Below are 22,841 nucleotides of genomic sequence, written 5' to 3'. Positions count from 1 at the left end.
GTCTAGGTAGGAAGTTGGGATGGGGGTTGGTCAGTGAGGAGGGAGGGATGGATAGGTGGGAGAGAAGATGGACAGGTCAAGGAGGCGGGGATGGGGGGGTTGCTGGTCTTGGGATGAGGTCATGGTTGGGGAGTTTTTGAGCCTAGTAAAGTCCACATTGAGACCATTGGGTTGTAGGGTTCCAAGGCAGAATATGAGGTGCTGTTCCTGCAACCTTTGGGTGGCATCATTATGACACTGAAGGAGGCCCAGGATGGACATGTTGTCCAGGGAGTGGGAGGGGGAGTGGAAGTGGTTCGAGACTGGGAGTTGCAGTCGTTTGTTGCGAACTGAGCGTAAGTGCTCCACAAAGCGGTTCCTGAGCCTCCGCTTGGTCTCCCCGATGTAGAGGAGGCCACATCGGGAACAGCAGATACAATAGACCACATTAGCGGATGTGCAGGTGAACATATGTTTAATGTGGAAGGTTTTTTTTGGGGAATGGGATGGAGGTGACTCGAAGCTTCAGCTTTCCTGTTCCTCTGATGCTGCCTGGCCTGCTGTGTTCCTCCAGCTCCACACCTTGTTATCTCGGACTCGAGCATCGGCAGTTCCTACTACCCCTGAGTGAGAGAATGAAGGGAGATGTTTAGCGAATTGAAAAAGAGGAAAGTCTGAGTTCTGAGGTGTATACATAAGTATCTGGAGTGGAGCTAATTGGATTGGTGACCCCCTGAAGTCCATTTAATGCAAAACTAATTTATGAGCCTAAATGTAGCCCTGCAATCAATTTACAAAACTTCAATTTAAATCCATATATTGGTTTTGAAAAGTTAGTGACTCACCACAATGATATCATTGACCTCAGCACTGATAACAGGCCCGAGAATACCCAAATGTTCCTCAGCTTCTCCACGGACTACAGGATGTTTAAACATGTTGTCTTTGTATTGCAAAAACATTGCCTTCTTGAATTTGCTGCCAAGAGTCTTCCCCTGTGATTGCTGTCTCTGCCTATATGAAATTGGCATTAGTTTACTATTGAGCTGATGATATTTATCTCAGTTAGAAACTGAATAGGGTCATTTCTGCAAAACATCATCAGTTTCTTGCAAATAGAATTAATATAGTTCTGCACCCAGAAAGTAACAAATGTATTCAGTACGTACTCAAAATGCCTAGTAAAGCAGATAATTGCTAAGTGCTTAACTGCTTAATAACTCAACAAATGTTGCAATACTTAATGCCTGACTAGACATTTATGAAATAACAGTAAAACAACAAACCCCAAAACAAGCTCAGTAACTGAAGTGATTTCTCATTATCTCTCAATTAAAACCTTGACAATCATTACTTTTTGTTTTAACTTCATGATTTGTTGCTTTTGTTGCTTTACATCTTTAATCCCTCTGCATTCTCCAGTCAATAAGCTGAGCATGTTGCATCTGTATTTGTATTTGTTCATGTTAGTACTTGTTCATTTTATCAAAATAGCCCATTGCATCTGCAAAAAAAGCAGATTGCAACTCCTCTAGAATATCTGCTTCTTCCTAAGGGAAAAATCTGTTCAAGAAAACTCAGTAATACTTGGAAATGAATGGATGGGGTGTTGGAACTCCATTTTGTAGCATTCGTAATGAGTCGCGCTAGTACATGTCATACACAATAAAAACTGAAAGAACTGCATATTCTGTAAATCAGAAAGAAAAACAGAAATTGCTGGGAAATCTCAGCCGGTCTGCAGCATCTGTGAAGAGAAATCAGAGTTAATATTTAGGGTTAACCCCAGATTAGTTCTGAGGAAGGGTCATTCAATCTGAAATGTTAACTCTGATTTCTCTCCACAGATGCTGTCAGACCTGCTGAGCTTTTCCAGCAATTTCTGTTTTTGAATGTCACACGCAAGTTTTACTTGATTTTCCTTCCGGCTTTGCAACATCCTTCAACACCTCCATGGAATTTCAGTATTGCTGTCAAGATCAGTATTGATTGCTCATCCCAAATTGTCCTTCAAACGGTAATTGTAAATCACCTATTTGAACTGTTGCAGTTTTGATTGTGTAAGTATACCAACAGTACTACTATAGAGTGATTTCCAGGTGTTGACCCAACAACAGTGAAGGAACTCAATACATTATTGTCAGGATGGTGTCATGATAGGTAGATTTGGAAGGAGCTTTCAAGGGACCTATGGTGAGTTGTTTCTTATATATGGTACACATTGTGGAAATGGTGAAGTTGAGTGGCTTGGAGACAGTAAGGACTGCAGATGCTGGAAGCTGTAGTCAAGAAATGTGGAGCTGGAAAAGCACAGCTGATCAGACAGCATCCGTGGAGCTGGAAACTCAACGTTCCAAGCTGAAACCCTTTGATAAGATGAATTAGGTGGATTGGGTACTGATCAAGCAAGCTGTTTTATCATGGATGGTGTAGTGCCTTATAAGTACTTAAGTACCATGCAAGTTGAGAATATTCTCCTGATTTGTGACTTTTGGATGATGAACAAACTTAGGGGAGTCAGGAGCTGTGTTGCTTGGTACAGAATTCCTAGTCTTTGACTTGTTTTTGTAACTGTAGAATTTTATCCTGTTACACTGATGATTTCTAGATTGCTGATGGTGAGGGATTCAGTGATGACAATCTAATTGGGTGCCAAAGGGAGAAGTTTAAATTTTTCTCCTTTTGGAGATGACCATTGCCTGGCTGTTGTGGAACATGAATGGTATTTATCACTTATGTGCTCAAGCTGGGATGTTGACTTGGTCTTGATGCATATGAGCCCAGACTGGTTCAGTAACTGAGGAGCTGAATGGTGTCAATCAGCGAACATCCCTCATTAATGACCTTATGATGAAGGGAGGGTCATTGATGAAGGAGCTGGAGATGGTTGGGCCTAGACAGTATCCTGACAAACTCTTGCCTTGACACTGAAATGATTAGCATCCAGCAAACACAACCAACTTCCTTTGTGCTAGCTATGATTCAAATGAATGGAGAGTTTTTTCCTTGACTTCCATTGACTTCAGTTTTACCACGACTTCTTGATGCCACACTCAGTCAAATATTCTCTTAATATCAAAGGCAATCACTCTCAGCTCAACACTGACATTTAGCTGTTTTGTCCATAATTGGATCAATACTGTTATAGTGTTTGGAGCTGAATGGTCTTCACAAAACAGAAAACTAGGGCAATAATTTTGTCTTGCACTTTGTGGACACAACATGGGCAATTCACTATATGTCTTTATTATTTAAACTGTGTAACTGCTAACCATATTTTGGCCAACATTTTGAATGGTTGTTATATTAATTTTGTGCTTTTTTGACCAGAGTTGTGGATATACAATCAAACTTTTCTAGGGATATGGATAATTCTTGAGCATAATTCTTCAGTATTAAATCTGGGAACTTATTGAGATCTGGAATCTCTGCTGTGTCAGGTGAATTGCATTTGCTGAAGACTGACATTTGCAACGTTGAAACTCAGAAGAAGGCCAAGATAAATAATTTGTTCGGCATTTGCCATTCAGAATGTGTCTGTGACCCTTTAGCCATGTCTTTGGTTAATGTGTTGGCCTCTCATGTCACTCAATGTGGTGATGTTCATTGAACCTACTCCTCTGGTTCATTGTTTAGTTCTGAAGAAGGGTCAGTGGATCCGAAACATTAACTCTGCTTTCTCTCCAAAGATGATGCCAGACCTGCTGAGTTTTTCCAGCAATTTCTGTTTTTGTTTCTGTTTTCTAGTACCTCAGTTCTTTATGATTTTTTTTGTTCATTGTTTAGTTATCTGGGCCATTTATGACTGGATGTGGCAGGGCAATAGAGCCTTATTTAATCTGTTCTATGTCACTCTGTCTATAATGCTCTGTTTGCTGTTTAACAAGTTTGTAGTCCTGTGCTTTACCTGCAACAGGTTGGTACCTTATTTATATAAATCGCAAAAGTGTTGGGCTTGAATAGGATTGCTACATGTGCAATCTGTAGTTAAATTGATTAGATAATGTTATCTTTTTTGATATATCCACCCTTACTATGCAAAATTGATATTCACTTACCTGTGCTTAGAAGCTTCAGTTGTTTGCTTGGCTGCATAATCCCAAACCAGTTCCTCAGCTGCAATGTAATAGTATTTAGACTGCGAATTAGCTGTTCGAAGGATCTGTATTGGATCCTCCTCTGGGCACCACTCTCTATTGGAGAAATCTCCAAAGTTAGCGCTATGCTGATTTCTGTAGTTGGAATCATCACCACCTCCACTGTTAATGTCATCGGCGTAGTCGTCATAATCAATTGACTCTTCCCTGGCTTGTTGAGGATTGATTATAGTTTCAGTGGTTGAAGTTCTGTTAAATGATGTTTGATTAGACGTTATACCATCAGATTCCCTAAAGGTTGCTGCTGTATCATTGTCCCAGAGTTTCACCCCAGTTGTTTCATTGTTAATTATCTGCTCAAATGTAAACGTTTTGCGAAGCTGGTTTTTTGCGTTAGTCCCATGGTCCAGTTTTTGACTTTGATTCAATTGCAATTTGTTGGTTGATATGATATCTTTTTTAAGAACCTGATTTGCATACAGGAAGTCTAGTTTTCCATCTGTTCTCATAAAGGTCAGGTTATGTTCTGGTTGATCATGCAATGGCATCTCTCTCATTCTGCTTTTCCAAACAAGTTCATCCAAGCTGTGATCTGTTTTAATTAACTCATCAATTTCCCCTTCTTTATTGTGTTGTTTAATTTTGCTGTTCTTAACGAAGGAAGAATTATCGAGTTCCTTTGTAATTTGCTTCTTGCTGGTTTCAGTTGTATGAGACAAATCCTTTCTAATAGCTTGATTCAGTTTCTTGGAGTCTTTAGATAAATGATTGGCATGATATAGAAAGTCATTTTCTTTTTTGCCATCAGTGTATTGCTTATGTGAGATGCGATTTGGCCTTGGTCTGCAATGTGACCAGATTGGGTCTTTCTCAGTCATATTTTCCACATCATTAGTGATGTTCATTAATTCCTCCAGTTCAATTGCTTCATATAGTTTTGTTATGTTGTTGTTGTGCGCGTTGAATGTTCGGGGTTTGAAAATAAGTTCCTCTGTTTCTTCTTGAAGTATGTTTCCATATGCCTCGTCAGGATCAATTTCCTTCAGGAACTCTTCCAAGGTTTCCGGGTCATTGTCACAGTTACGAACTCTGAAGTTTGCTCTCATGCCCTGAACTTGATAATGGTAATTGAGGGGTTCAAGGAACCACAAACCTGAAAGTTGAGATTGACAGCAAAGTGAGTAACCAAGTAAAATAATAAAGCCAGAAAGAATTAATCTTTACTTAAATTTAAGTGTAACCAAACATAACCAGTTTAAGTTTGGTATTTGAAGTGAAAACAGAGAGTGCTGGAGAAATTCAGCAGGTCTGGCATCACCTGTGGAAAGTGAGACAGAGTTCACATTTCGAGTCCAGTGATTCTCCTTCAGAACTAGCAATTCTTCAGTTTTGAGAGTGGTTTAGATGGGATGTCAGTCCTAGATTAGAAAGATACAGAAGGAAAAGGAATCCAGATAGGTTTTTTTATACTTTCTGGATGTCAGCATTGCTGGCTAGGCCAGCATTTACTGGCACATCCATAATTGCTCCCGAGGAACTGGTACAAAAACATAAATTGCTGGAAAATCTCAGCAAGTCTCGCAGCATCTGTAGAGAAAGAAAACAGAGTTAACATTTCAGGTCCAATGACCTTTCTTCAGAACTCTGATTGTCTTCTCTCCACACATGCTGCTAGCCCTGATTAGATTTTCTAGCAATTTATGTTTTCATTTCTGATTTCCAGCATGAACAGTTCTTTAGCTTTTTTTTCTTGAGATGTTGATGGTGAGCTCCCTTCTTGATCTGCTGCTTTCCATACAGTGTAGGTACACCCCACAGTGCTATTAGCAAAGGAACATGCAGGTGGTGGTGTTCCCATGCATCTGCTGCAGGGTACAGATCATGGGTTTAGAAGATGCTGTTAAAGGAAGCTTTATGAGTTGTTGCAGTATATCTTGTAGATGAAACACAACTGCTGCCACTGAGCATCAGCAGTGGAGGGAGTGGGTGTTGAAGGTATTGAAGGTGGGCTGCTTTGTCCTAGATGGCGTTAAGTTTCTTGAATGTTGTTGGAACTGCACTTATCCAAGCAAGTGGACAATATTACTTGACACCCCCAATGTATATTATTGATGGTGGACAGGCTTTGGAGACTTAAGTGGTGAGTTACTTGCCCTAGAATTCCCAGTCACTGACCTGCTTTGGCATTCATTGTATTTATATGGCTAGTCAAGGTCAATTTTTGGTCAATTGTTTTCCTCAGGATGTTATTAGTGGGGTATTCGACAATGATATGACCATTGAATGACTGAGAAGGTGGTTAGATTCTCTCTTGTTGGAAATCACAATTGCCTAGCATTTGTATGGCATGATTGTTATTTGTCACTTAATTGCACAAGCCTGATGCTGTCCAGGTTATGCTGTATTTGAACTGTTTCAGTATCTGAGGAGTTGTGAATGGTGCTGATCAGTGAACATCTTCCACTTCTAATCTTATATGGAAGGAAGGCCATTGATGAAGCAACTGAAGATGGTTGGCTAAGGACATTACCCTGAGGAACTCCTGCGGAGATATTGTGAAACTCAAATTATTCCATTGGATTTGAACTAACATTTGCTTGATTTTTGTGACATGCCTTGTAAAGGGCAAAACTGCTAACCATCTTTACAAACTAACGTTGTTGATGTTCATGGAGTGGAAACAAAGCCAGACCCAGAGTCTTTCTATGCTAGAAGTTTTGATTTACTAGGCTTAGTAAGTTCCAGCATGTTGGTTTCTAGATAGTCCCACTGGTTAAAATGATCTGGACCCTGCCTCAAAGTTAGGGGATGGGAATGTCAAAATTTACTTGCTTTGTTGCCTTCAGGATTATGACTGGATCAAATTTTCTGACTGCATGAGAGAGGTGATGCTGGAATTTACAACTCTCGGTAATTGTTTGCTAATTAGATCCCAGTCCACTGCTGCCATACACTCTGGGGAAGCAGGGGCTGAGCTAAAACAGAAGCCATGATCCCACCGTAACTGCCAGGATCACGTACAAAGGATTTGAAGGGTCCCTATATTTTATTTCCCTGCAAGCTAAGCACAAGATTCTGCATTACTGACCAATGTTATCCATGTGCATGTGGATTGTTTCACTGGAAAGTGGGAAGAGAGTTAACACATCTTCATACACCCCATCATGTTTAAATGTTTGTCCATGGAAGTAAATTGAAAGAAAGTTGTCTTGAGCACCAACGATTACATGCCAAAAAATCACGTCATCCTCACAGAACTTCAACTTGGGCACATTTTCATAGACAAACCCGTTAATACCTGCAAAATAACATGCACACATATGGATCAGTACCTGAAAGATAACATACAGATATGTTAATAATGCAGACAAGCCTCAAATGTCAAGAAAAACATTTGGGATAGGGTTTCACTTCCTGAGTCGAGACTCCAGCATCATATTCGTTTCTGGGTTCCACATATTGCCCTCTTAATTGATAATCAACTTAATTTGCCCAAAGTTCATTCGCTGCTCGTAGTCCAACTAGTGAAAGCAGGCAAAGAATGGAAGCAATTCAGAGGAAGTAGCAGGCTCAGTTTAAAGGGCAAGCTGCAGTTATTGCAGTGATTGCTGTTTATCTCAATAGTTGAAAGATGTGTTGAACAGAGGGGCAATGAATAGGGGAGTTCAGTAACCCCCACATCATTTCTCTAACTCCTCAGTTGCTATATGTTGGTGGTGGAGACAGCAAGGAGAAGCATCCACTTCATTGTCAGTGTCAGGAGAGAGCCCCTGCATGGCAGACTGCAAAACAAGGCTGTCGATGGCATGGGGGGGTCAAACAGCAGAGAAGAGGTGAAGAGGAATCAGGTCTTGTGCAGGAAACATTTCAATGACTTTAGCAGCTCTGGCTGAGTCAGTCCAAAGATAGACCCACAAGGCAAGCATCGTGATCAGCAATCACGAGAATGCAAAATATTTGGGGACTGAAGTTATGTATAGTTTTCCTGATCATAGGAGAGAATGTGTGCACTGCAGCATTGGGAACCTATAAGCAGCGCTAATGGACAGTAGGCTACGGGGATGTCAGAAATACCTTTCATGAATGAAAATCTGCAAGTGAGTGAGGGAGAGAGTTATTGTTTCGAAAGAATTATTCTTCAGCTTGTGGGTCAAATAAAAGCTAAACAAATTATGCCAAAGAGAAAGAGAACACGCTCATGTGGTGGAATACCCAAGTGCACACCACGGACCCATTTTGAGGATGGCTGTTGATCTGGCCACAGCATCAAGCCACTGGAGCATTGGAGATGGAGCAACAAGAGCCGAACATGGACAGGGCTGAAAAGATCTGAACATCTCCATGCCCTCTTCAGCCAGTGAACTGTCATCTCATTATTTTAAGCAGCAGAATTTTTGCATTAACTGTGCTGAGATCTCATGATTACCTTTTTTTTTATGTGTCCCATAGGACCGGCTGCAGAGGAGGAGGAGTTGACACAAAGACAGCAAGTTCCAGAGGGAGAAGACACATTAGGGTGTGTCTGTACTATGGCATCTTCCTTGTGCAAACTCCATCAGTGCACACACTCAAACCTCTGAGCCCTCATATCTTCATACAAATGTGAGATATATTTCCCCTTTTAACCCACTTTTTAACAAACTGCAGCTGGGTGTCTGTTTTGAGAAGGAGTATTTTTATCTCTTATGATGTGACTTTAAAGGTCAGACAGGCTTTCTTCTAAGTTTAAATCAAAAGAAAGGTAAAATTTTTACTTTCAAGAACACTTGAAACGCAATCAGAACAAACACTCCAGATTCACACAAAACACGTACATACACACAAATGAAGAATGATTGCTAAAATGTCACATGCGCTTAGATTTCTTAAAGTGCTGAAATATGACATTGGCAGGACAGATGTGAGATTCATCCAGAGCCTATAATTGAGACTGAGTAACGAGAATTGGGTTAGAAGATGGATGGTCAGATATGTGGATACAGGAATATGACAAGGCAGTGTATTGTTGTCAAAATTATTCAATCCATGCATGAAGCATCTGTCAACCCCATGATGCAATGATGTCCTCCTGCCTGTGAGATGCCACCAGTGTCAGCTGCCAATTCTTGGAAGGACCTGGTTGCAAAGAAGTGGAAGTCCTCTGAATGTTACAGTCATGGGAGGTCCTTGGCAAGAGTTCTGTTAATCTTTTGACAACCCTCATGAAGGCATGCAGGTGATCGACCCTATGCTGACTGCATAACTTTCTCCAACTCCTCATTCCTCTCGAACCCCTGCTGCCCAGGGATTTGCCTCTATTGATCTGACCTTCTGGGTAGCACTTCTCTATTTCTTGTAATGTTCTTTCTTCCTTTTCATTTGGAACATGGAGTCATCCTGAACCTCAGTGATGAATCTCTAAGGTCCATATGTAGAAAGACATGTCCACCATCAGAACCATTCCCTTATAGAGCCCTTATCAGGGATGAAGGGATGTTGCAAAGAATTCTCTTAACACTTTATGAGTGGTTGCTTGTGAAAATGGGCCTTCTATGTTCATTCCCTTATCAATGCTGTCTGTGGCTACTGTTCCAATATTATTACATACTTTTCATTATTTCATTGCTTTGTCCTCCCTGTTGTGGGTGACACTGTGCATGCATGCAGTGCTTTATAACAAAATTGGCCTGGGCAAGCTTACAGGTTTGTGAAGAGCCTTAACTGGCCAATTATCCATTGCAGGCAGGTTGCCTCACCCTTCTCTTCTCGGAGTATTTTAAGATCTGAACACATCGCTGCATGGAGAAATGGGCATGCCAATCTGAAGGGCAGGTTTAAGCACCTGCCCACCTCCAATGCCTCTCTGATATTTAATCCAAAAGCTCATCCTTATTGTCTGGAAATGTATATATCATAATTAAGAGTGTTTATGTCATAAATGCACAGGCACATGCCCCAAAGACATAAAACTAAAGGTCTTCTCCTAATATATATTAGAATAAAGGCTGTGGAAATTGTCTACTATCCAGTAGAATACCTCTTTATTGCTCATTCCTTCTGCCTCTTAACAGAGTACAGTTTCACTGATGTCAGTTACAAGCGCTTGTCTTACCAACTCCATACTGAAACCCATAAAACCAGGTCTAGGACTTCCCTGAGGTTAATTAGGAGCAATCTAAGCTGAGAGCTAGAACAATTGTATAATCCTCCAAACAACCAATTGCTGTTAATATCAAAGTCAAATGCAAACTTTAGATACATAAAGCTTGAAAGCTATGTAGAGGATTATTTAGGGCTAAGTTGGATGTCTTGTGTTAGTGAAACATTAATCACTTACTGTACATGAGGTTGGAATCATAAAAGTTGGGATCATTTGGATTCACCCGTGATGGATCCTCACAATATTTTTCAATATTATCCTCTATGTACCAGCTTTTATTCTCATCAAAGATGGAGAAAAAAAGGTATTTGGCTTTGTCAATTTTTACCTGTGAAGAAAACAGAAAAAAAAAATTTGGCTGCATTTATTCACAGTGGAGATATGTTACTTGCCTTATCTTGAGCGTTCAGCTTTTAAAATTGTACTTGCAACTCCTTTACATCCTGTGTCCGAATGTGGCTCTCTGAAGAGAATTTCATGTCTACTCCAATGATTGTCAAATCATTGCAGTCATTCTAAACCTGTGAAAACATTTTAGTTGCATTGCGATCTTATTTATACTTTCTTTTGAGGGTTTTGAAATCCTTTTGGAATATCTGGATGATGGACTAAAGCTATGACAGATTGAAGAGAAGGTTAAGTTACAGAAAGTAACAAAGTTAAGATTACAGGAAGTTGGGAAGATTTCAGGAGATAAAAAGATGCTTGGATTTGGGATCCAAGGAAGGAGTGAATTTAGATTTGACTTTATTGTCACGTGTACCTGAGTACAAGCTTATAGCACTACAGTGACAAGTGTACAGATATATAAAACTAATTTAATCTTTGGCATATTTCGCCTACTAATTTTCTCGCTGTTGCACAAGATAACCGAAATAAAATTCCAGAAGGACATTAATCCAACCTAGTATTAAGTGTTAACCATCTAATCTTCTTGACATGTACATGATGTAGCCTGATAATTCATCGTTAGACCTGACAGAAATCTAATAGTTTAAAGTAGTGGCATTCTATTCTGCATTTCTCTACAGTTTCCAATTCATTGTTTTTTTATGTGGGACTGACATCTTTAATTGTAGCTGGCTCTTACTTCAACATTTCCATTTCTCTAAAGTTAGAAAATGTTCCAAGCATCTGGTAAATTTTAAATAAAACAAACGTTCGGTTAGTTTCCCTATTTCCAACAAAGTGGAAGTGAGTAGTTGGTGAGCCTTTTTTTTGAGTAGTAAGGTTTATTAATAGTAGCAATGTTTATCATCTAATAGGCGAAGGGATGATAAGACAGTTCTGATGTCTCAAGTGAACATTTGGTGATATGTGGGAACTTTATGGCACCTCTTGTGTTCTGGATGACCATTTGCACAGGAAGTATTGTCGGTTGCAGCAGCTCTAATATGGTGTTTCAGAGCTTTAGCAGCAACGAGCGTCAGTGAGGCACATCCAGGAGGTTGAGTGCTTTGTAGATAACAGATTTATAGATGTAGTCACCCTACAGTTACATACTGCAGAACTTTCAGGGAAGGAATGAATGGTTGGCCACTGGGCAGTCAAGTAGAAACCGATGAAAGTGATGTTTCATCTGGGGAGCACAGCCGAAACCAAGTACATGGCACTATGACTTGCTGAGCTGTACAGAGGACACAAAAAAGATTCCAAGTCAAATGGTTATGGGAAATTTGATTTTTATGTGAACAGACTAGTGTTTGTACAGCTACAGATTTGAATCTAGGATGAGATGCTGCCTTCCTAGTTCACGTGTCAAGGATATCACTGAATGACTGCAGAACACCCTCAGTGGGAATTGGGTGAAAAGCCAGATGTTGTGTTCCATTTCGGTACCAACAACATAGAATTTATATGAAGTTAGGTAGGAAATTAGCAAAAAGGATCTCAAAAGGTAGTAGTCTCCGGATTAGTCCCAGTGCCACACACAATTGACTATAAAATAGGATAAAACCGATGGATGTGTATCTGGAAAGGTGATGCAAGACGGAGGGATTTAAATTCAAGTGAAATTCAGTCTGGCTGTGGGTAGAGGGATATACACAGGCCCAGATGGATTTCAGCCTAAACAGAGCTAGGACCAATTTCCTTGCAGTGTGATTTATTACTGTTATTGGGGAAGGTTTAAACTAACTTGACAACATTGTGGGAACTAGGAGGTTATACTAGAAAGGGATATCACGATGCAAAGAATATTGGAAGAGACAGCTGGAGTAAGAAAATAGTAAAGTCTTCAGTGGGTTCAGCATAAGAGAGAAAGTCACAAAGTCTAAATTAGGGGTAAAGTGTATTTATGTTAATGCCGTAAATTATATTGATGAGTTTCATATGCAGATGATCATGTTAAAAAATGATGCTGTGATGATAACAGTGGAGGTGTTCAGGAAAAGAAGGATGGGGGGAAGTGTGGTATTACTTAAGGAGAATAATCTCAAATTATTAACACATAGCTTCTCCTCACCATTCGTGCATTGATATCCAGCATGTTTTTTGCACAGATCAACAGAGGCCCAATAAGCCCTGAGGCGATATCACGATCCATATCCACATTGCTGAAGTAAAATCGAGTCAGGCAGCCCGGGTCAGAGTTGGTTGGTCCATCATTTTCAGTCACACTCCAAAAGTAAGTGACTGTTTTATTGGGCGGAACAATATGGTTTCTTACATTGTAACCTGCAGAGCAAATCCAACCAGAATGTATGCAGCATGCAGAATTGGTCCCAGAAATTGGGGGAAAACAAAAAAAAATTGTTAATACAATATATGAATCTAACTGCCATAACTCTTACAAACTTGTAATTCAACAATCTATTCAGATATACAATCAAGTGAGGACATTGTCCAGCAGAGCACATAAAGTAGACATTTTGGTAAAGATGAAATATGGATGCTCTGCAAGATGGAGCAGTTCTGGTTACCATTATATATTAACACAGTTGAAATTTGTGTATTCTGTTTGGGAGTAACATTTTGTTCCTAATGTTGTTCCAATCCTAATTATGACATTTTTCAACAGAAAAGTTTTTAAATGAATGAAGTGCACAGGGATCTGAGTTTCCTAATGCATGAATTAGCATCTAGATAATTAGAAAAGCTAATAGAATGTCATCATTTATTGTGAGGGGAATTGAAGATAAAAGTCAGGAGGTTATGCTTCTGTTATACAGGGCACTGGTGAGACAATGTCTGAAATGCTGTGAGAAGTATTAAGGATATGAGTGCATTGGAAATGGATCAAAGATAGATTACTGGAATAATACCTGAAATGAGTGGGATATCTTAAGAGGAAAAATTGGGCAGTTCAGGCTAGAGTTTAGAAGAGTTAGTAGTGATTCAATTGAATCATACAAGATCCTGTGAGATCTTAACAGGGTAAATATCAAGAGGATGTTTCCTCTTATATGGGAGAATCAAAAACTAGGAGTCAATGAATAAAAATATGAGGTTGCCTGTTTAAAACAGAGATGAGGCAACTTTTTTTTCTCTCAAGGTGTAGTCAGCCTTTGGAACTCTCTTCCTGAAAAGGTGGTGGAAGCAAAGTCCTAGAAGATTTTTAAGGCAGAGGTAAATAGATTCTTGTTGAGCAAGGGGATGAAAGGTTATTAAGGATAGGTAAGAATGTGGATTTGAGGTTACAATCAGATCAACTTGATCTTCCTGAATGGTGGAACAGGCTGAAGGGGCTGAATGGCCTACTCCTGCTCTTTGTTCATATATTTGTAAAAATAAGGAGAATTGATAGTTGTATTCAAAGTTCACATGCCAATTATTTACTACAATGAAAATAATTAAATCCAGATATTTACCAGAATTGCTCATTATTAAGAATCTAAGGAAAATCTGAAAAGAGTCATCCAACTTTCCAAAAACAAAATCACTTACTCAGCTGGATATCTTTAACATTGCTCACATTTTGCAAGTCTTTGACCTTTGCAAGATGAAGCTGATATGGAAATGGATCATGTTACCAGTAGACAAGTTTTGCATGTATAAATCATGTCCTTTACAAGTAAGAAAGAAATGTTTTTTTCATTAAAAATGTGGCATAAATTTTCTCTATCAATGTCATCATTATAGAAAAGCTGTTCTTCCTATTTCTGTGATATGTATGAGGAAAAACATGGATATTATCTGCTATTAAGACTCAGTTGGTAACAAAAACAGAAATTGTTGGAGAAACTCAGCAGCATTTGCAGAGAGAAAGCAAAGTTAATGTTTCAGATCCAGTGACCCTTCTTCAGAACTGATTGTCGCTAGGAGGAGTTTGGTGTATATGCTGAAGAGAGGGGTTGTGGGGTTGTGGAAGGGTCGGGAATAAATGTTAGGTGGAGATGGAGCCCAGAGAGAGAGAGAAAACAGTAGTTGTGCAGATAAAGGAATGGGTAATGTTAGCGAGAAAGCAAAGCTGCTACTGGGGGTCATTAGTGAGTGAAAACGGATTGGCTGTGAGGACAAGGCCTGGTGTGGGGTGGGTAAACAAAATGGAGGGAGATATTCAGGCTTGAAATTATTGAACTCAATATTATCATGAAGAGTGCAGGGTCCCAAAATGGAAAATGTGATGCTGTTCTTCCAGCTTGTGCTGAGTTTCACTGGAGCACTGCAGCAAGCCTGAGGCACAGATGCTGACCAGGAAACATGGTGGTATGTTAAAGTGGCAGGCAACCAGAAGCTCGGAGTCATTTTTGCAGAGAGAATATAGGTATTCTGCAAAGCAGTTACCCAGTCTGTGTTTCCACTCCCCTGTGTAGAGGCGACCTCACTGTGAGCAGCGAATACATTAGACTAGATTGAATGAAGTGCAGGTAGATCGCTGCTTCACCCAGAAGGTGTGTCTGAGGCCTTGAATAATGAGGAAGGATGAAATAAACAGACAGATGTTACACCTTCTGTGATTGCATGGGAAGGTGCTGAGGAGAAGTTGACCAGAGTGTTCCAGAGGGAGCTGTCCCTGAGGAAGGCTGACATGGGAGGGGAAGGGATCATGTGTCTGGTGGGTGGCATCCCATTGGAGGTGGCAAAAATGGCGACTTATGATCTTTTGGATGTGGATGCTGGTGGAAGTGGAAAATAAGGGCAAAGGAAACCCTAATGGTTTTGTGGGAAGGAAGAGAAGAGGTGAGGGCAAAAGTGCAGGAGATAGGTCGGACACAGCTGAGGGCCCTGTCAGCCACGATGCTGGGGAGTCCTCAATTGAGGAAGAAGGTGGACATTTTGGAGCCCCCCTTGTCGAAGTCGGCATCCTCAAAACATAAGTGGCAGAGACGGAGAAACTGGGAGAATAGAATGGAGTCTTTACAGGAAGCAGGGTGTGAGGATGTGTAGTCAAGCTAACTGTGGGAGTTGGTGGGTTTGCATTGGATACCAGTGGCCAGTTCTATCCCCAGAAATGAAAACAGATGTTGAGGGAGGGAAGAGAGGAGTCAGTGATAGACCAGGTGAAGGTGAGAGCAGTGTGGTATATGGAAGTGAAATTGACAAAATTTTCAATTTCTGGACAAGGGAGGGAAACAGCTCTGTTGGTGTCATTGATGTACCATGCTGGTACCCATGGCCACATCTTTGATATGAAGAAAGTGAGAAGAGTTAAAGGAGAAGGAGTTCAAAGTGAGGATGAGTTTGGCTAGGCAGAGGTGGGTGGTGGTGGTCGATGTGGATGGTTCAGGTCTTTTATCCTGGAAGAAATAGAGAGTCTTAAGACCATCCATGATTTGTTTTTTGTGATGTCTCAGTCAATGTTGCTTCATTATTTGTGTACTTAGTTCTTATATTCCCATAATAAAAACATAAAATTGTTATTTTCATTTTATTATTGTTGGTGGAATCTTGTACACGAAATAGTAGCTTCATCTACCAACATAACAGCTACTTCAAAGTAATTCATTCTAGAAGAAAGTTTTTGGCATGTTTAGGTTATGTAATAATATTGTGTATCAATGTAGCCTTTAGTTTTCATTTCAAGGTAAGGATTACATGTGAAGAAAATTATTTGGTAGCATCATCCTTTTGTCTATGATCTTTGATATAGTGACTGAATTGATCAGCTTTCACATACGTCTTTAGGAACTGTTCCAGCAAGTGACCAATATCAAAGGGAATGATAAACCTCTGAGCAGATGCTTTCATAAAGAAATATTTAGGTGGGTTCTTCAGGAACTGTTCCAGCGTGTGACCAATATCAAAGGGCATGATAAACTCTGAGCAGATGCTTTCATAAATAGATATTTAGGTGGATTCTTCTTGAGCCATTAAGTAATTTTTCTCCTTGTTTATAAAATTCTTCTGTGCCAATGTGCCAGTAAGCAAAGGTAAAAGGAAAGACCAAAGGGTCTTGCTCTTCAAAACACTTTATTCTATAACTGACCTGGATATGAATAGATTTATCTCAACTGTAAATAACAATGCAAAGTATTCAGTGTAACTCTCTTCATAAGCTAGGAAGGGATAGTTTGAGGGTTTCAAACAAAAACCAATTCTGTTTTCAGGGGACTGCTAGACAATTATTGGAGTCACATATGGAGCAGAAAGCAAGTTGCCAAAAATCACCTGCTTGAGCCACTATTTCAGGTATTTTTTTCATCTCTATTGCAAGTATCTGTTAATCTGTAAAGTAAGATGTACCTGTGTTTAACCACATTGCAATAGATTTTTTTCTTTCTGCAACATAGAAAAGTACACTGATATAATAAAACAAAAAGAAACTATGGATGCTGGAGGTCTGAAACAAATAAAAACAGAAATTGCTGGTGAAACTCAACAGTTGTGGCAGCATCTGCGGAGAGAAAGCAGAAACTTAATGTTTCAAGTCCAGTGCAGTTCTGTTTGTTTCAAAATACACTGATCTTTTGATCACAGAGGATTCTTGCAAGTTCTAAGTAAAGTGGGGACAATGGGGTGTAGTGGTAGTGTCCCTACCTTTGGGCCAAGAGACACAGGTTCAAGTTCCACATGCTCTAGAAGTGTATGATAACAAACCTGAACAGGTTGATTAGAAAACATCTAAAGCCAGGGCAATACTTCCCCATTAGGGGCTGCTTTGACTTTGTCGCTCTAACAATATACTTTCTTACCTTCAGTTGTGTCAACCCTTATTTCTGTCAGTCCATGTGGATTAATATTGTATGGTCTGCTAGCAAGATTCTTAAAGATGATCTGTGACGTATAAAAAAGAACAACATTTATAGATGCAGAGTGCAATTGCTGTCAAAAATGTTTTCCAGAAAATGGTTTTCAATGGGATCTCTATAAATACGAAGACAATGGGAAATGTCCAATGGGACTCAGAATAATTGACCACCGCACAGAATTAAAGATTGGCGGCCGATGACATTTCGGTAACATGACAGCATTGGGGATCCATATCTCATCTAGTTTAGGTTAGGATGTGTTCACTTTTTCCTAGCCGATTTTGTTTGGCTGTGAAATGGCTCAAATGCCACCTCCAGGTGGCGCAAAGAGTATACATGTGCAAAGAGGATGCGGGCATCATTCAAAAGCAATGACTGAAATAAGTGAAAAGTTTCCAAATGAAATGGGAAACTGGCTGTTTCTATTGTCCCTGGAATTGCCAACTTGCCAAGTTATTTGGCTGGCATCTTGGAGATTAATCCCTGAACTCATCAGGAAAATTAACAATCTCCAAGTTTAGCAGAAAGTCAAAAGAGCAGAGAGTATTTAATAAAGCTCTGCAGTGAGCTAGATAATTTATTTTAAAATTTGACAAAATGGAAAAATCATCTCTAAAAGGGAACAAAACAGATGATGTGAGGTACCGACCAGAACCACCACCTGTCCCATGCTCCCACGCTCATGAAACAGCAATCAGGTGCTGGGAGGAAGTGCATGAAGATGTGACCAAGTCAGCAAGAGGATCTGATCTAGCCGTCACTTTTAAAAATTAATTGACATGAAATGAATGTGGTATAGTCTATGCATGTATTGGCGCTGACATCACCACACACAGCATGTGCACTCAGGCATTCTGAAGCTTGTCACAGCCAGCTAATGTCACCAGCCCCACCTGCACATGTGTCATCTTATTCACCAGTTTGGGGTTTGGAGTAATTGCTCCAGCTTTCAGGTTGTAGGAAAAAGCGCAGTCATCAGGAATTATGGACATTTCCAGTACTGATGGACTCTGCAGGTTGGAGTTGACATGACTGGGATGTCTTGTTAGCCTAAGGGAAACATAAGTTGCGTGAGAAAGTGATAGAGCAAAGCAGGAAATTTATCAGTTAATCTGACAGGCAAGGATATGAATATGTTCCAGAGGTTTGTAGTGAAGACTGAATGGATGTGATAATTGTTGGTGTGTGTTATGAAGAGGTGTTTGATATGTGCTTTTTGGGCAGATTGTTGACAGGCATTTGTTCAACTTGTACTAACTATGCTCATTATAGGCAGCTTGCCAATGGGAGGGTGCAAAATCTGACTTGGTGACTGCTGCTTAGATTCAGCCTGCAGCATACAAGGCACACTATTCAAAGCAGAATAGAGGGAGCTGGTGTTATTGGCGCAGCGTAACAAGGTCAAGAGCCCACGCATTCTCTGAAGCACATATTGACGTGTTTGTGCTGTATGGGATAGCAGTGGCCCATTAAATCTACCATCGCAAGTGGAAAGAAGTAGCTGATAAGATCAATGCCAGCTTCATTGCTACAAGAACCAGTGAAAGAAGGAATGGACTGAGATGACCAGGTTTGTCAAAAGAGGATTTCCCATCATATCTACCTTATTGGTGGCTATGCCTACAGCCGTCTGGCCCTAAACTCTTGAATACCCCTTTTAAAGCCCTTTGCCTCACAATCTCTGTTTCCTGCTTTCAACCACTCCCTAAAATCCCTGACCAAGATTTTGCCCACCCAAACTGGTATCACATTATATGGATAAGTGTCAAATGGTATTTGGTAACATTTCTGCGATGTGCCCTTCAACTTTTTTATCACATTAAAGGTACTAAATTAATGCAAGTTGTTGTTGGCCGTAGGAGCTGTCCTGCTATGAAAATCAACTACTTTGCCCTGTCTCAGGGTGACAGCGCAGTTACACCTTTAGTACCACCACATTGGTGCTAGAACACCAGTCGCTCTGGCCATCACTGAATAATTGCAGACTGCAGAAGCTTTTAGACTAGCATTGTGGTACAATAATGATAAAATATGGGCTACCAATTTTTGAATTCCATCGTCTGTTTTTAACACCTGGAAGTTTCTAGTACTGAATTGGTTTAAAAACAAAACACGGATGTAAAAATAGCTGTAGTAAATATCTGATTCCAGGTTAAACCTAGCTTCAAGAAGCCAACAATAAACACCAAGCAATCTGAAGCAAAACTAACATTTTTAATCAAAAGGGGCTGAAACCAACCAGGCATGAAGAAATCTGCATCACTTATCTTGATTTAAATCTGTATGATAAATTTCATATATTAGAGATGAAAGATATGCTTGCAACAGTCCAGTTTGAAAACAAAAATCTCAAACATTGGAACATACAAACCAGCTGTATTTTAGGGATCTGCTTTTGGTAGAGCAGGAGAGATGGATTTGTGACTAGAATTGGAGAAGGGTTTCTCCGTCTCACACACACACATACTGGAAGGACAAATCCCATTCCCAAAGTGAATTGGAAAAACATTGAAACCCTGGGAATTCAGAACAATTCACAGTAACCACAGCTGCTGTTAATCCAGAACATTCCTAACCAATCATGATCTCAGGTTAAAATCTAACAGCTCAAGAATACCCTAAAAACTTTAAACAATGTCATCTTTTATCTTTTGACACTATTCTCCTTGAATGTGTGTGTTTGAGGTTATGTCTTTAATATTTTTCTTGGTGTTAGCAATTATTAAAATTTGTAGTATCACTCAAGAAAACCTTGGGAATGTCACCTTATTATTTCTGCTGAACTAGTTTACTGCATATTAATAGGACTGAGGTATAACTACTTGCTAATTAGAACATATATTTGTTGCAGCCAACGAAGGAAGTTGACAAGAGAGATACCAATTCACTCCTCCTCAACCGGATTTAAGAACTGCCAAAACAAACTTACACCTAAAAGAAAATTCAGCAGAAGAACTGACTCTAGCAGAAGATTTTCCATTGAAAAGAATGGTCTGGGTGTTTACCCAGTATGGATCTGGTGACTCAATTACTCATTTGTGTGTTTCAGGCTAACTTTAATAACTACCTAAAAGCTACTTCTATCAATACAACATATAAATTAAACATAAACATAGATTTTAAAAAAAGCACTGTTATCATAATCTCAGTTGACATGCCTCAGCAGAATGCTCCACGCCGTCACATTTTGCTTCTATTACAAACTACCCAAGTATAATGGAGTACTTTACCTTAAAGCGATCTCCAACCTCTCCACGTAAAACTGGGCCCAGAATCCCCTTTGACGACTCTGCATTCGGTTTGTGTTTTACAACCGTGAAGGTGCTGTCAGTATACTCCACGTAAACAGCCTTTTTATATTCCTTTCCGATTCGGTCTGGACCCCTTTCCAGAAATTTGCGTCTTAACTCGCTATGGGGAGAAATGAACATGGAAAGGAACTATTTGGAAGCACTTCTCATCAAAAAAAATTTCCTTCACTACAATCTTCTCCTTTAGCTGTTTCTCATTTTAATTTAGTTTTCATAGTTTTTTTTCTGGAGTATTGCTTATCCCAGGGCTGAGATCAAACACGAGAGGAAAGTTCCTGAAATCTGCTGAAACTGTTTAATGCCAAACTGTTGGGACATAGACAAAGGGAACTTGCAAAACTGAGGATCTGCTAAGTAGATTTCATCTAACTCCACTCAGGGCCATGGTCTCCTTTTTTCCCTTCTATTTGGATGCTGAGACTGAATGTTACAATTAATTAATAGAATAATTATTCTATTACCCTTTATTATTGTGTCATTCTGTGGCAAAATTAAACATAATGGGCTGAATTTTCCCAGACCTACATGACATGGGCAGCGGCAAGTACGTTGGGAAAATCAGAAAAATTATTCTGGATATTGCGATTAAAGTGTGATTTTCAACTCAAGGTTTTGGCAACCAGACAATAATCCCATTAGTGAGAGGTGAGATAACAAGTTGTAGAGCTGGATGAACACAGCAGGCCAGACAGCATCAGAGGAGCAGGAAAGCTGACGTTTTGAGTCTGGACCCTTCTTTAGAAAAAATGACAAGTGAGAGGCCTATTTGCACGTATTAACATCTCATTATCACCTATTCTCACCTCGTTTTCAGGCAGTTTGCTACTCTCCCAGATAGAAGAGAGAAACCAGAAGGTGAAAATTCCCAAAATGCAGGAACAAATTACTGCAGATGCTGGAATCTGGACTGAAAACAACAAATGCTGGAGATCACAGTGGGTCAGACAGCATCCACGGAGAGAGAGCAAGCTGATGTTTTGAATCTACATGACTCTTTATCAGAGCTAAAGTATGGAGGGGACAGTGTTTATGGTATAGTTTGTGGAGAGTGGGGCTGTGGGCAGGGGGTGTTGAATGTGTGTTGAGGTAGTGGGTGTAGGGTGCAGTTGGAGGAAACATGTTGATAGTTCAGATTAAGTGATTGGAATGTGAGAATGGCAGAACAATGTTGTGTCTCCTGCTGGACTTGAAAGGACAGTAACTTGGGCGGTGAGGGGAGGACATGATAACAAAAACAAAGAGAAGAAATAGTTCACAGTTTGAAGGTGTTGAACTCAATATTAAGTCCTGAGGGCCATAAAGTGTCTAGTCTGAAGAGGAAGCGTTGTTCCTCCAGTTTGTGCTGTGATTCACTAGAACACTGCAGCAAGCCGAGGACAGATATGTGTTAAACAGAACTGTGTTAAAATGACTGGCTACAGGAAGGTCAGGGTCTTGCTTAGGCACAGACCGGACGTGTTCAGCAAAGTGGTCACCCAGTCTGCGTTTGGTTTCTCCAGTGTAGAGTAGGCCACATTGGGTGCAGCGAATACAATAGACAAGATTGGAGGAGGTAAAGGTGAAATGCTGCCTGGAAAGACTGTTAAGGCCCTTGGATGGTGAGCAGGGAGGAGGTGAAGGGGCAGGTGTTGCACCTTCTGTGGTTACATGGGATGGTGCTGGGGAGACAGCTGGTGGTGTTGGTGGTTGCGGAATTGACTAGGACGTCCCAGATGGAATGATCCCTACGAAATGCAGACAGGAGGAGTGAGGGGGAAGATGTGTTTGGTGTTGGCGTTTTGCTGGAGTTGTCTGAAATGGCAGAGAATGATCCTTTGTATGCAGAGGCTGCCGTTTCAGCATGTCTGTGTGCAATTAGGACCTGGACCGGTTATTTTAACACAGTGTCCTGCTCAATGCCCACATGTCTGTCCTCGGCATGCTGCAGTGTTCCAGTGAATCACAGTGCAAACTGGAGGAACAACATCTGATCTTCAAACTAGGCAATTTACAGCCTTCTGGACTTAATATTGAGTTCAACACCTTGCAATTGTGAGCCATTTCTTCCCTTTCTTTGAGCTTGTTATCATGTCCTCTCCTCCTGGCCACATAAAATCAGGATTATATCATTGGTCATTACAAATTGATCATAGCTCTCTCTGTGAAACAGCAGCAATCACAAGCAACATTAAAGTGTTACTGTGTG

The 22,841-nt window shown here is 40.2% G+C and overlaps 1 protein-coding gene across 2 annotated transcripts in view; it reads right to left on the bottom strand.

Annotated features, from left to right (window-relative positions):
- Positions 1–22,841, bottom strand: part of f8 (coagulation factor VIII, procoagulant component) — a 76,805-nt gene that overhangs the window by 29,451 nt on the left and 24,513 nt on the right. For both annotated transcript variants that reach the window (XM_020533297.2, XM_048605457.1), the window contains 7 exons: positions 20,576–20,756; positions 17,289–17,370; positions 12,680–12,891; positions 10,393–10,543; positions 7,165–7,374; positions 4,038–5,229; positions 825–993 (listed from right to left, as the gene is read on the bottom strand). In XM_020533297.2, coding sequence (XP_020388886.2) covers positions 825–993; positions 4,038–5,229; positions 7,165–7,374; positions 10,393–10,543; positions 12,680–12,891; positions 17,289–17,370; positions 20,576–20,756 — 2,197 coding nt within the window. The remainder of the gene's footprint in view (positions 1–824; positions 994–4,037; positions 5,230–7,164; positions 7,375–10,392; positions 10,544–12,679; positions 12,892–17,288; positions 17,371–20,575; positions 20,757–22,841) is intronic.

This window comes from Rhincodon typus, chromosome 14 (genome assembly GCF_021869965.1).
Source record: "Rhincodon typus isolate 14 chromosome 14, sRhiTyp1.1, whole genome shotgun sequence".
Classification (NCBI taxonomy): domain Eukaryota; kingdom Metazoa; phylum Chordata; class Chondrichthyes; order Orectolobiformes; family Rhincodontidae; genus Rhincodon; species Rhincodon typus.
Note: the sequence above shows the minus strand (reverse complement) of the source record. Positions and strands in the feature narration are given on the sequence as shown.